Source organism: Euphorbia lathyris, chromosome 3 (genome assembly GCF_963576675.1).
Source record: "Euphorbia lathyris chromosome 3, ddEupLath1.1, whole genome shotgun sequence".
Lineage (NCBI taxonomy): Eukaryota > Viridiplantae > Streptophyta > Magnoliopsida > Malpighiales > Euphorbiaceae > Euphorbia > Euphorbia lathyris.
Window position 1 is genome coordinate 2,484,531 of NC_088912.1, and position 14,495 is coordinate 2,499,025.

The following is a 14,495-nucleotide window of genomic DNA, read 5'->3' on the forward strand; positions in this document are numbered from 1 at the left end:
CTTCGGCACAATTGGTAGATCATATGCCAAACCGAATAAGGCACCAGCTGTAATCTCGGTTCCCTGAACTTGGATTTCCGCAACCATGTCCACATTGTGATCCTTTAGGATTCGGGTGATGAAAGAGCCTAACCTAAGGGTTCCTGTACTTCGTAGAAACCCACCGATTATCGGTGTGTAGGTCAGCATGTGCCATATAAAACACTACTCAAAGTTGGTTGCTGAGTTGGTGCAGTTGATTTTAGGGAAAAGGAAGTTTGTCAGTATGTAATGGGCCATGTTTTGATGCTGACCCATGGAGGTACTTGAGATTTCACCTACATGACCCTCAGGTTTACAGAAGGTTTGAACATAGTCGGTTTTCTCATGGTCACCTAATTTATGAAGTATAGCTCCTTCGTTTTTCAGCTTGAACAGTGAGGCAAGATATGCTGGGTTGATGAAGATGTCCTTCCCTCGAACATGAGTCGCCAGGTAGTTCCTGTCATCATCTGCGATCTTTATGTTGGCGTAGAATTCTCTTACCAACTCAGGGTAAGTAGCATCGCGAACTGAGAACAGCTCGGTCCAACCATTGTTTTTGATCCACTCATAGAAAGGTTGCTCGGCATCCACGAATCCCTGTGAGAACCATCGTGAGTGATCAATTTTAAACCCCCTCACACTCTCGAAGACCTGAGTGTAGGTGCGTTCTGCTACTTTCTTGCCCTTGTCCTTTTGCTGTGGTTTCCCCTTGGAAGAGGAGGCTTGGACAGCTTGAGCTTTCCTGCTCGGCGTAGTAACTCCAGCGTGGTCACACTGAGTGGGAGAAGTGGGATTGTCATCGGAGCGGTTATGGGAGAGACCGGCACCGGAGATATTTAGAGAAACTCTTGTCATATTCTCAGAGAAGTTTTGGGAAGTTTGGGAATTTTAGAGAGAGAGTATAAATGCCAAAGATTTCTAAGCGTAAAGAAATAAAAGTGGGAATTCATCCACTATTTATAGAGATGTTGAGTTAATCCAAGGCGTTGGGTTGTCCGTTTTACCTCGAGATTCTCAATCGATAAAGATTCTGGCATTTATGACACATACGGCGCATGTATTTTCTAATTATAGCCTATACGTCATCCTAGATGGCTATTTAATTCGCGTGCTTTGCATTAAAGTTTGCAACGGCTCTTCACTCAGTGTTAAGAATTTCAGGCGTTTAAAATTCTGAGTAGTCAGTGCTATGCAAAGGAATAATTCTTATGCTTAGTTTCTCAGCTTAAGATAACCACACAGCATGCAATAGCATAAATCATTCAGCATGGTAATTCACTCAGCATGCATACTATACTTGAAATTTATTGGAGAGGATTAAACATACCAATGGCTTCTCTAAGTATGTTGAATTGCTCACAAGCCAGTGGCTTTGTGAAGATATCAGCAAGCTGCTCATCCGTTGGGACATAGGTCAGCTTGATCTCTCCCTTGAGTACGTGATCTCTAATGAAGTGATGTCTTATGCTGACATGCTTCATCCTGCTATGTTGGATTGGGTTCTTTGATAAGTCAATGACACTTTTGTTGTCACATGCCAAAATCTTCAAGCTGTTGCTTAATCCATAGGACTTGAGCAACACAGCTTCTAGCAGCAACGTACTCAGCTTCAGTGGTTGACAGGGCTACTGACGCTTGCTTCTTGCTGAACCAGGACACAAGACAGCTCCCAAGGAAGTGGCATCCTCTTGAGGTGCTTTTTCGTTCAAGCTTGTCTCGTCCGTAGTCAGCGCCAGTGTATCCAATAAGTGTGAAATCATGAGTATTGGGATACCACAAACCTACATTCACTGAGCCTTGCAAATATCTAAGGATTCTTTTTACAGCTATGTAATGGGATTCCTTAGGGTTAGATTGATATCTAGCACAATAACATACCGAGAACTGAATGTCCGGCCTACTAGCAGTTCAGTAAAGTAGAGAACCAATCATACCTCGGTACAATCTGCTGTCTACTGACTTACCATTCTCATCAGCGCAGAGGACAGTGTCGGTGCCCATTGGGGTAGATATTGACTTACAATTCTCAAGTTCATACTTCTTCAATATCTCCTTAGCATACTTAGTTTGACTGATGAAGATGCCATTTTTCCCTTGTTTGATTTGAAGTCCAAGGAAGAAATTGAGTTCTTCCATCATTGACATTTCAAACTTAGTCTGCATCTGCTTATGAAATTCCTTGCACATTGACTCGTTAGTGGCACCAAAAATAATGTCATCAACATATATTTGAGCCAGCAAGGTATCTTTACCCTTCCTCTTAATGAATAAGGTTGTATCAGCTTTACCTCTGACATAATTTCTAGTCAGCAAGAAACTGGTCAGCCTCTCATACCAAGCACGTGGTGCTTGCTTGAGGCCATACAGAGCCTTTTTGAGCTTATAAACGTGGTTTGGGAATTTAGGATCCTCAAACCCTGAAGGCTGATTAACATAAACTTCCTCGTTTATAACTCCATTAAGGAATGCACTCTTAACATCCATTTGAAACAGTTTAAAGTTCATATAGCTTGCATATGCACATAAAATTCTAATAGCCTCTAGCCTTGGCACTGGGGCAAAGGTCTCACCGTAGTCAATACCTTCTTGCTGACTATAGCCCTGAGCTACAAGTCTTGCTTTGTTTCTGACCATGTTCCCTTGTTCATCCAGTTTGTTGCGGAAGACCCATCTTGTTCCTATGGTCTTCTGGCTTCTTGGTTTTGGCACCAGATCCCATACTTCATTTCGTCTGAACTGATCAAGTTCTTCTTGCATTGCATTCATCCAGAATTCATCATACTCAGCTTCAGCCAAATTCTTTGGCTCCTGGATAGAGACGAATGCTACGTTGCTGAGGTATCTCCTGAGTTGATTCCTCGTCATCAGGGTATTCTCATCGGCATCAAGAATGGCACTCTCTGAGTGACCTCTTGGTATCCTAATCTCCTTTGGTAGATTGATGTCTTGCGTTGGTTGTGTTTCAACAATCTCTGCAGGTGTAGATTGGTCAGTGAAAGTAATTTGAGTTTCACTTTTACCTTTGGTCAGCCCTTGAGGAAATGACTCAGCGGCAGTTTCTTTGTCAGCAGGTGCTGAGTGTGGATCATCCTCGGTCAGCGGCTGGTATCTTCCTGTAGGGTTAGTTTCATCGAACTCAACATGTACTGACTCTTCTAAGACTTGAGTTCGTTTATTGAAAACTCTGTATGCTTTGATGTTTGTTGAGTAGCCTAAAAAGATAGCCTCATCAGCTTTTGAGTCAAACTTAGCTAGGCTGTCTTTGGTATTCAAGATAAAGCATTTACAACCAAAGGCACGAAAGTATCCAATGTTGGGCTTTCATCCTTTTCCAAAGTTCGTAGGGGGTTTTCTTTAGTATAGGTCTAACTAGAGCCCTATTAAGAATATAACACGCTGTGTTGACAGCTTCTCCCCAAAACTACTTTGGAAGCCTATGCTCACTCAGCATTGTCCTGGCTATTTCAACCAAGGTTCTGTTTTCCTTTCAACAACCCCATTTTGTTGAGGCGTTCTAGGAGCAGAGAAATTATGGTCAATGCCGTTGGTTTCACAGAATTCAACAAACTGTTGGTTCTTGAATTCTCCACCATTATCACTTCGGATGTGAGCCAACTTAAGGTTTTTATCATTTTCAAGTTTTCTTACTAAATTTGAAAACATCTCAAAGGTTTCATCCTTGCTACTCAGCAAGATGATCCAAGTGTACCGAGAAAAGTCATCTACAATGACCAAGGAAAATCTTCTTCCACCCAAGCTCAGCGGCTGGACTAGACCGAAGAGATCCAAGTGTAGTAACTCTAATGGACGCTTAGTTGAGACAATGTTTTTACTATGAAAAGATTGTTTGGTTTGTTTTCCAGCTTGGCAAGCGTGGCATAATTGATCTTTTTCAAATTTAAGTTCTGGCAGTCCCTCAACTAATTGCTTTCTTGCTAATTTGGCCAGGAGGTCCATGCTTACATGACCAAGTCTCCTGTGCCATAGCCAGGAATTTTCTTCCTTTGACACTAAGCATACAGTTTTTGAAAGCTTCTTTTCTAAGTTCAGTATAAAGACGTTATCAATACGAGGGGCAGTTAGAATTAACTCATTTGTTTTACCCTCGAATATTTTACATCCAGTGTCATCAAATATAACTTTTCTCCCAATGTCACATAGCTGAGCTACGCTGAGTAAGTTATATTTGAGTCCGCTAACTAGGGAGACTGACTCAATAGTAGGATTACCACCAATGGTTCCTGACCCTACTATCTTACCCTTCTTGTTGTCTCCAAAACTTACACTTCCTCCTCGTTTACGCACAAATGTGATGAACTGAGTTTCATCACCAGTCATATGCCTCGAGCATGCGCTGTCAATGTACCACATCTTTGACTTCTCAGCACACCTCAGGCTTACCTGCAATATAGCTAGTTGCTTTTAGGTACCCAATTCTTTTTGGGTCCTTGCTTGTTAGGTTCAACAGGTAAAGTATCATATTTCATTTTATGACGACATACTTGGACAGTGTGTCCATTCTTTCCACAGAAGTCACAACTGACCTTCCGTTTAGGATGTCTCACTAACTGGTCAGCAGCCCAGTGCTGAGCGTGCCAGCACACCTTTGTGGTGTGTCCTTTCTTCCCACAGAAGTCACACTGGACATTCTGCTGAGGATTCCATCTCTGCTGACTAGTACTTCGGTACTCAGTGTTCAGAGGAATATTTCTTTTATTCGGAACCTTAAGTTGGTTCTGAATTGATGTGACATCCTTTCTCTGTTTCTTAGAATCTGATTGGACCTCAGAGACAAACTTTTGCATAATTTCTACATTACTATGCAAAATTGAAGTGTCCTGGAGAATATATCGAAGGTCACTCAGTTTGACCTCCTCAACCTCGTCACATCGCCTGCTGAGTGCTCTAACCTTTTTATTACACTTTTTGACAAGTGTGTAGAGGTCACTCAGGGCATTAACCATTTCATTTCTGAGCAAGGGTAGTGACATTACCTCAGTTGAGTGTTCCTCATAGTCAGATGCAATAGAGGGGTCAGCATGCTCAGAAACACATGGCTCAGCAAGTTCGTCAGCCATGAAACAAATCTTTGCTGACTCAGTGGCATCAGCTTCTGATGATGAAGACTCATCACTATCGCTCCAAGTTGCCACCATTGCCTTCTTGCTGTTCTTTCTTTCTTTCCTCAGTGTGGGACAGCTTGACTTGATATGGCCAGTTTGATGACATTCAAAGCATGTAATGGGCTTTAAGCTGTCCTTCTTGTACTTGTTGTCGCTGGACTCAGCTTTGTACTTATCAAACTTCTTGTAAGGCTTCTTAGAATATTTGTCATTCTTTCTGAACAACCTCTTCATCTTTCTAGTGAACATAGCCATTTCTTCATCGTTTGTTGAGCTCCCATCAGTGGAGTCAGCTTTCATGACAAGAGACTTTTGCTTATTGTCTTCAGACTTCTCCTTCACCTCGAAGTTCTTCATTGATATCTCGTGGGTCAGCAGCGAGCCAATGAGTTCATCATACTTGTAGGTGGTTAAGTCTTGAGCTTCCTCAACAGCAGTTTTTTTTGCTTGCCAGCTTTTAGGAAGACTCCTAAGAATCTTCTTAACTTGCTCTTCCTCAGTGAAGATCTTTCCAAGTCTCTTAAGCTCGTTGATGATGTTTGTGAACCTTGCGTTCATATTAGAGATTCCTTCATCATCATTCATTTCGAACAGCTCGTACAACCTCATGTGCTGGTTGACCTTGGATTCATTCACCTTGTTGGTTCCTTCATAGGTGACCTCCAGCTTCTTCCAAATCTCCTGCGCTCACAACCTGAAATCTTGTTGTATTCTGCAGCATCTAAAGCACAGTGAAGCATGTTTATAGCCGAAGCATGATTTTGTAGCTTCTTGAGATCATCCTTTGTCCATCTAGTCTCAGCTTTGACAACCGTCATCAATAGTTTCAACAGGAACAAATGGGCCTTAGACTATAGATAGCCATGCACTCATATTTGTTGCCTGAATGAAATTTTTCATTCTATTCTTCCAAAAGGTATAGTTAGACCCGAAGAATAGAGGAGGCCGAGTTATGGACAGACCCTCAGGAAAAATTTGAGTTGTCAGATTTCCTGGAAGAAACCGAGTGCTGTTCTCAGCCATAGTGGGGATCAGCTCAAGGTAGTTAAACCTTGCTCAGTGAGCTTTTAAGCTCTGATACCACTTGTTGGTCCCTTATAACGTGACAAGTTAGTTCCAAGGGGGGGGGGATAGGAACTATTTAAAAATTTGTCCGTTGAGGCTGACTTCTTTTCTTATGAAAATGTTCACACAGCGTCACTAAGTAGATTCAAGACACAAGCTTAGTCAACTTGTGACTAAGTCTGCTTCTTTACTTGAGTCAGGAAATAACTCTTAGAGTCTATTCCTGAACTCAGCTTCTTAGTAAACTTAACTCAGCGTGAGTTCTTTACTTAGTCAGTTTTATAGCAAGCAATATATATCAAAGGAGTTTAAGGGTTAGAAAGATGTTACTCAGCAGACTTATCCTGGTTCGGCCTCTCCGCCTACGTCCAGTCCCCGGAACTCGTTCTGAGATTTTTGAATTCTCTACTGAGATCTTTAAAGGTAGAGCATGAAACCTTTTACAGATAGAAGCTGAGTATAACAAGAGTACCTTCCTCTATACCTCTACTCACTCCTATATCTACGCTGAGCACTATAACCGAGTACTCAGCCTCTCCTTTCTATTCTTCTAGAAATGATAAAATGTTTGTCCTAAACAACGATTGCTAAGACACTTTAGATGATTGGAAATCACTCTAGGCTTTTACACAAAGATTAAGAATTGGTGTAAGGTATTTGCTTTGCTTTTCTCACAGAAACTTCAAGTATGAATTTGGTCAGCGTTTCGACTAATTGAAGATCTGCATCGATTAAAGAAAATGGATGGCCTTTATATAGTGACACTTGAGGCACCTGGTTATTTCGAATTTCGAAATAACCGTTGGAGGGAAACGGCTTCCTGTTGTTGTCACTCTGGGCGTGCTCAGCGTCGTTGGCCAATAGGATTCACGCATCTTCTGTCTTCGTCAGTCTTCGGCAGAATGTTTCGACATTTAAGGAAAATTCCACGAGGCAGCTTCCTGCGCCTTCTGAACTTTTCCCAAAGTAGAAATACTTTGTCTAGAAGTTGAACATTGTCTGCCGCTGTCCAGACTGCATTGTCGTCCAACTCAGCCGCTTCTACTTGAAGCTTTTGCCACGAAGGCTTCTCGATCCTTCTCTTTCTGAGTCGTCGTTTTACTTGATACGGCTTCGTTGTGAACTCTTGAGCCGAATGGTCTTGATGTGTTGACTTGGGCTTGACTTCCATTTTATGGGCCTTTGGGCTTTTTGATCTCAATGTCTTATAAACAATTAAACTCAACATTGAACAAACACATTAGTGTAATAAATCAAAGCATTTAAATTTAATGTGTTAGAATATTTTTATCATTACTCAAATAATTTTGTCAAATCAAAATCATGTAGAAAGGTGTTTCAACAATCAGTAGTACTTTTCCTATATTAAGGGTCATGCCTTTGTAGGGAGAATATTATCAATGAAGTTTATTTTCTTCCTTCCTATTTCCTCTCCTCCCTACTCTCTTCTTCTCTAATTCTCTGTGTCTCTCTTCCATCTTATTCTTCTCTTCCCCTTACTTCTAAATCTGCCCTAACCCTTTACAGTCAGAATTCCTAATCCTGACATTGGTATCAGAGACAGCTTTCCTCCAGCCATGGAAGACTTTGAACAACAAATGGAACGGTTCCGCAGGAAGTTTCACGAACGGCAACAACGGTTTGATGAACAATGGGAACTGCTTCGCAAGAAGCAACAAGAGAAAGATGAACGAGTCTGCAAATCATTATCAAACTTGGTTCAATCGATTCGAGAATTTCAAAGAGTTACAAACCCTTCTTCAGCTGCACCCCAAGTGTTTGATGAAAAGTCTGAGCAGAAATTGGAGCTAGCAGATTTCAAATTTCAAGGAAAAACTGAAGATGTGTTAGAGCAGCCTTCTCCAAGGAAGCTGGTCACTGCTGAAATTGTCAAGGAGAGTCAGTTTGAAGCTCTACAACTTCAAATGGAGAAGGTAAACCCTTCCATTACTGAGTCTTACTCTCTACCATGTTTCATCACTGATTTAAAACTTGAAACCCATTCTGCTATGGAATCTTACACCCCAAACAATATGAAACCTAACCCAACTTTTAGATCTCCAATAACTTCTACACCTTGGACCCAAAGCACCCTAAACAATCTGAAACCTAACCCAACCTTTAGATCCCCAATAACTACTATACCTTGGACCTAAAACACCCCAAACAAACAGAAAGATCTGCTTGGAACCAATCTGATACTAGTGGTCAACCAGAAAATTTCAGACAAAAAGAAATGGATGCATTCAAAGGAAGTACCACCGCTTGATGTCTCGGGATTGTTGTCATGTTTTGTTAGGCAATCTGGGCCAATTTCATATCACCTTGGAGTTAGAAAAGCTATATCTAACAAGATGGTTAAAAATGTGGATGTGAATGAATTGGTTGTAAGGATAGCAAGTGTCCTTCAAAGCACTAGGCATTGTTACAAGGATGGCTTTTGGACAGACTTACCAAAGCATAGTCCATCAAATGAGAAGAGGCATGTTGCCATCGTGATGACTCTTAGTCTTCCATGGATGAGAGACAATGTTGTCAATCCACCGTTTGGAGTTGCATATTTGGCAAAATCTGAAAAACAAAATGTTACTTTAGTGGTTCCATGGCTTTGCAAGTCAGATCAAGAATTAATGTATCACAAGAGTGTCTCTTTGAGTTCAGTAGAAGAGCAGGAAAGTTATATTCGTAGCTGCGTTGAGGATATGATTAGCTTTAAGGCTGATTTTAAAATATCCTTTTATTCGGGGAAGTTCTCAAAAGAACGAAGAAGCATAATACGAGCGGGAGATACTTCGCAGTTCATTTCATTAAAGGAGACTGATGTTGTTATTTTAGAAGAACCGGAACGTTTGAACTGGTATCACCATGGTAAACACTGGATTTCTAAGTTCAATCATGTTATTGGTGTTATCCACACTAATTACCTTGAATACACCAAGAGGGAAAAGAATGGGGTTCTTAAATCTTTTCTTGGGAAACGCATAAACAGAGCATACTATGTTAAGGTTCTTCGCCTTTCTGCTGCCACACATGATTTTCACAAATTTGTGGTTTGCAATGTTAATGGAGTGAACCCTAAGTTTTTGAAAATTGGAGAAACAGTTGTTGTAGAAATGAAACTTGGGCAACAGGCTTTCTCAAAAGGAGCATATTCCTTAGGCAATATGGTCTGGGCCAAGGGTTACAATGAGTTGATAGATTTGCTAGCAAAGCAAAAGAGCGAGCTAGATGGCTTTAATTTGGATGGATCTACTAGGAGATTGGATGGAATGGAGGCTGGAGCGATCCAATGGTACAACCATAGATAATTTGTCGTGATAGAAGACATTATTTCTGATCTCCAAAGAGGCATGAAAGCTTCCCATATCGATAATGAGGGAGAGACTGATGAGGGAGATAACATTTTGAAGATACTTGAGACAGCAGCAGAATCAGAAGTTATAATGAGTTTGGAGCAACTAACTTCGTTTGCCTCAAAAACAATATATAATAGAGATTTCTTCGATTCCTTCATCATTGATTGCCTTGTTGAGATGCTGAAGCACCCATTGTCAAATTGACGAAGGAAAGCAGCTAACATTCATGAATTTGGGAAAATTATTAATCCAGACTTGATAACAAATTGGAGCCATACAAAGAAGCAAAAAAGTGAGTTGGGTCCTTGCTTGCATACAACCTCAATTGCTACCGATTTCCTTACGGTCAAGACTCTAGAGAAAATAAAGCTAGCCTTGAAGAGGCAGCTTGTAATCTCTATTGCAGTGATTATTACTGTTGAAATTACTTTATTTAGTTAGATTTCTCTACGATCTTCCGTCACTATTTTCAAGTTCGAGACTCAGAAGGTTCTGAAGAATTGGCAACTTTTCTTATGTGTTGCAGCTGGCCTTTGGGTTGGGCTTATTATTGGATTTATCATTGCATACCACATCAGTAATGCGTACAACAATGTTCTAGATGTTTCCGAGTCCTATTACATTGGAGCTTCTACTAATATTAATTTTGGGCTTGCACCAGGATATAAATCTGTCCTTATGCCCATTTCCGTCTTTGCAGCCAGATTTTTTGTTAGTTTCAACATTGCAGCTAAGTTTGATGCAGTAGCTGGCCTTGGGATTCAAGAGGTAAGCATAATTCAAGGGATCAACAAGTTGAACATGGACACAGTAGCTCAATTAAATGACAAAATCAGTGAGGCAGACGCAATACTTGCTTTGCTGTCCAAGCTAAAGAAGAATCCTAGTATCCAAGCTGCTGCTAAATCTAATGGCAATCCGATATATGCTACAGAGACATGTTCACTAGTGCAAATTACAAAGACCATAAGGGTTTTGGCCAGTGATTATGCTGAGCATTCACTACATCAGTACTATCTAGAGTTCAGGATGCTTGATGACACAATGAGGCTTATTCAAGCTGTGTGGCGACGTTACTCGAAACGAAGACTATTGAGCAACCTTGCACACTACTTGGGCGAATAATTATGTGTTGACAGCTCAGTCCCTTACTTTCTACATTCTTGGGGACAAGAATGCGCTAAAGGTGAGGGTATTGTCACGATATCATATAGGAATTAAACGGAAATTAATTAGGTTGTTATTTTCTAGTTTGATAATTGCTTAGCAGTTGTTATTTGGCCTTTTATTTGCTTTAGGAGTTGTTTGGAGTTAGTTAGACAACTGTAGGTGTTACAGCTGTGACTTTTTTACCGGTGCCACATCAGCAATACTTTTCCTATATTAAGGGTCATGCCTTTGTAAGGAGAATATTATCAATGAAGTTTATTTTCTTCCTTCCCATTTCCTCTCCTCCCTACTCTCTCCTTCTCTAATTCTCTGTGTCTCTCTTCCGTCTTATTCTCTCTTCCGTCTTATTCTTCTCTTCCCCTTACTTCTAAATCTGCCCTAACCCTTTACAGTCAGAATTCCTAATCCTGACAGTATGATATAAACTCAACAAAAGACCGGGTATATAGGCAAACTCACTTCAATTATTGGAGGGTGACCGTTCAGTCCAACTTTGAGATGGTTTATCTTTATGTCACACACAATAAACCTTCATTTAGTTACAGAAGGGACTGGAATTTGCACATTGATTTCTTGCTGGGAAAAGGGTCTAAGAATATACCGAGAAGAAGAAGGAAGGACCACATAATAAAGCATATAAACCCAGAGCAAGGCCAATTCTCTTCCCTTCTCAATCTCAATCAACCAACAAAGCCTAAAACTTAGTTTTTGTGTCTAAAATGAAATCGTTCAATTCACAGGTCTAAGCAACTCCAAGAAGTAATCCTTTGATTAGTTCACAAATTCCTATATAACAATAGGTGATGAAAAAATTACATGCAAAAGGGAACTGTAGAACGCGGATCTGTCAGATCTGTTGAAGGGAAGTGGTGGAGGGATGAGTAGGGGTGTGAAGAGATGAGCGATCGAGAGAGAAGGGAAGGCAGGTTGTTGTGTTGTGGCTGTGTTAGATTTAGGTTTTGTTGTGAATGTGTGAGGTTCGTTTTTTACCCATGGAATGGGAAAATTAGATTTTTTAAATTTTTAGTAAAAAAATATATAATTTGCAGTGTATAAGTATAGGTGTAGCTATAAATATTAAATATAAATATATATTAAACAGTTCGGTTAATTGGAAACCCCAGGTTTTTAACACCTCAAACTGAAACGGAAACCGGAATAAATCTATTTTTTCAATCCTAAACTAAAACCATCGGTTCGGTTAACCACATTCTTCGACTCAGATTACCTGTTTTAGGTTCGGTTACCGGTTTGATCGGTATTTTTTCCCCACCCCTACAATCCTTCAAAATAGTTAACCTAGAACTAAGTTAGCAGCCACAATTTGAGGTTTCTTTTATCAGCAATAGATGTACTAGTTATCAGCAATACATAACAAATTTTATTGCATAGACGCTTCTAATTCATCAAAAATCTATATGTTTTGCCTTCTTGCTTACCACTTCTTCCTTCAATGGTTCTCCGGTGATACTTGTACACATAGAAATCCCTGATTTTTCAAAAAAATAACTTGAAAGCTTCAAACAGGGAAAAAAAATGAAAAAATGAGAGATGCAAAATGGAAGAGTATGATGAAGAATTCAAAACTTACAGACGCTTCTTGTCAAGGCCATTACCGTTGTTCGAAACTGCAAAAAATAGTTTATAAATATACACAAAGATAACTAACTAGAACATACATTCATATCTATCTAAATGTATGAGTGAATAATGGTAAAACATATGCAATCTGAGATGAAATCCTTAAGAAACAAAAGAGAAAACACAAGCCTGCTAACTCATGAAGCAATCTTTCTTCTTAAATAAAAGTTGAAAAGATCATTAAAATTCCAAAACTTATTAAATTAAGCAATGAGATAGATATCAATTTTAAATACTGATAGGGACATTTTGTCCATATCTTTTAGCGTAATTTACGGTTTATTTTTAAGCTAATAATTAAGTTTAATTACAAAAATAAGTGTGTTTTCAAATAAATAATAAAATAAAAATAAAACTTATACTTTTAAGAATTTCCTTTACTTTTGATTAATTTCAGAAAAATAAAACATCAAGTAACTTCGGTGTTCGTAGTCGTATTTTGCAGGTACGGGATTATCTCATGAACAAAGGAAGAATTGGAATTTCAAGCCACGCGGGGCGTAGAACACTTCACGTGGGGCGTGCCATGCAACTGTAGAATTCCCACTAATTTACGGCAGTCAACCTGTTCGTTCCCACAAGGTCAACAAAGTCCACGCGGGGTGTAATTCAGAGCACGTGAGGCGTGCAAAGGTGTGAAACAGTTGACAAAATTCTAGAGACTCGTCTACGCGGGGCGTCCCCTGATCTACGCGGAGCGTTAAGGAGCAAAGATTCAATCTTGAGTTCCAGAGACTCAACCACGCGGGGTGTACCCTAGTCTACGCGTGGCGTGGTAGAGTGAACTCTTCTGAATCCAATCCACGCGTAAGAGAAATCTTCAACGGAATGGGTAATTGCCAGACACGTGGGGCGTGCTCCCAACCATGCGGGACGTGACATGTGAAAATTGCAACAACAATGTGAAATCATCCAAGGAACTTATGTATTTACGATTTTACCCCCGAACTTGATATGTATAAAGAAGAGTGATTAGCACTCATTTCATTCATTCAGATTTTGTATATTAAAACTCTACCACCTTGAGAGCTTGTACATTTATTTCGTCACTTCATCGAAGTTCCGTTCCATCCTCTTCCACCAAGCTCGAGAGTTCCACCTCCAAGTCCTACAAGATGGCCTTGAGTCTGGTTAGCTAGTTCTAAGGGCCGATTCTTCTTCCCTTTCTACTTGCTAATTAGCTTGCACTCTTCCTATATGCTAGGCTTGGTTGGATTCCGCATTTATGCGTTCCGCATTTATGCGTTCCACATTTATAATATATGATTTGCAATTTCTGTTTCTCTATACGTGTTGATATTTATTGCTTGTTTTGATATTCGTAATTGATTATTGTGTAGGGGGATGCGATTCTCGATACCTTTTGGGAGCCATATAGGAGTTTCCTTACCGCAATTGACAACCCTGAACCCGTAGGAATTGACAAGCCACGAAACTTGCGGGCGCTAGTTTCTGATCCCTCGCATTAGACATTCCTTTAGGAGGAACCACGTAGTCTAAGTACCTCACGGGTCGGTCGACCTACATATAGTTGTCTTTGCAAGAGTATCATTCGTATATGTTCAGAATTATTGTTTATTATATTTTATAACTTATCGCCACCTGTATCACTCCTTTAGAGTTTGAATTATACGAGTGTGTTTCACCATAGTTTAGGAGTAGTTTGTAGTTGTCACCAAACCAAACTAAAGTATTCACCGCTTAGATAACGAATAGAACCGAGTAGTTTAATACTTGTGGTTATAAATCCTACGGATTCGTTACCCAGTCTTAACCGGATTATTACTTGATACGACGAGGGTACACTTGCCCTTACGTAGTAGCGTCTAATAGAGTTAAAACACGTAGAAATACCTTAATCATAACGCACACACACAATAACTTATTCACACCCTATACTACTAGGCGCCGCACACATCAAGTTTTTGGGGCCGTTGCCGGGGTTTTATATTTTATTGCAATATTAGACCAAAATGTTTTGGAGATGTTTGTGAGATGTTTTGAAGAAAGCAGTAGGACCTGATGGCATCCCTATTGAGATTTGGATATGTTTGGGAGAAAGAGGAATCGAATGGTTGACGACGTTCTTCAACAAAATTTGGAGAAACAATAAGAT

The 14,495-nt window shown here is 40.0% G+C and overlaps 1 protein-coding gene across 1 annotated transcript; it reads left to right on the forward strand.

The window, feature by feature from the left end:
- The first annotated feature begins 7,789 nt into the window (after nt 1–7,789).
- On the forward strand, nt 7,790–9,520 carry LOC136222502 (digalactosyldiacylglycerol synthase 1, chloroplastic-like). The gene is made up of 2 exons (XM_066010280.1): nt 7,790–8,146; nt 8,387–9,520. Exons 1-2 carry the CDS (start codon nt 7,790–7,792, stop codon nt 9,518–9,520), a joined length of 1,491 nt encoding a protein of 496 aa, XP_065866352.1.
- Nucleotides 9,521–14,495: the final 4,975 nt, after the last annotated feature.

Bases quoted from the DNA above. Each gene is read 5' to 3' on its own strand.
- LOC136222502 (XM_066010280.1), top strand. From the start codon at position 7,790: ATGGAAGACTTTGAACAACAAATGGAACGGTTCCGCAGGAAGTTTCAC. The intron at 8,147-8,386 runs GTAAACCCTTCC...CCAAACAAACAG, and splicing joins TACAACTTCAAATGGAGAAG to AAAGATCTGCTTGGAACCAA.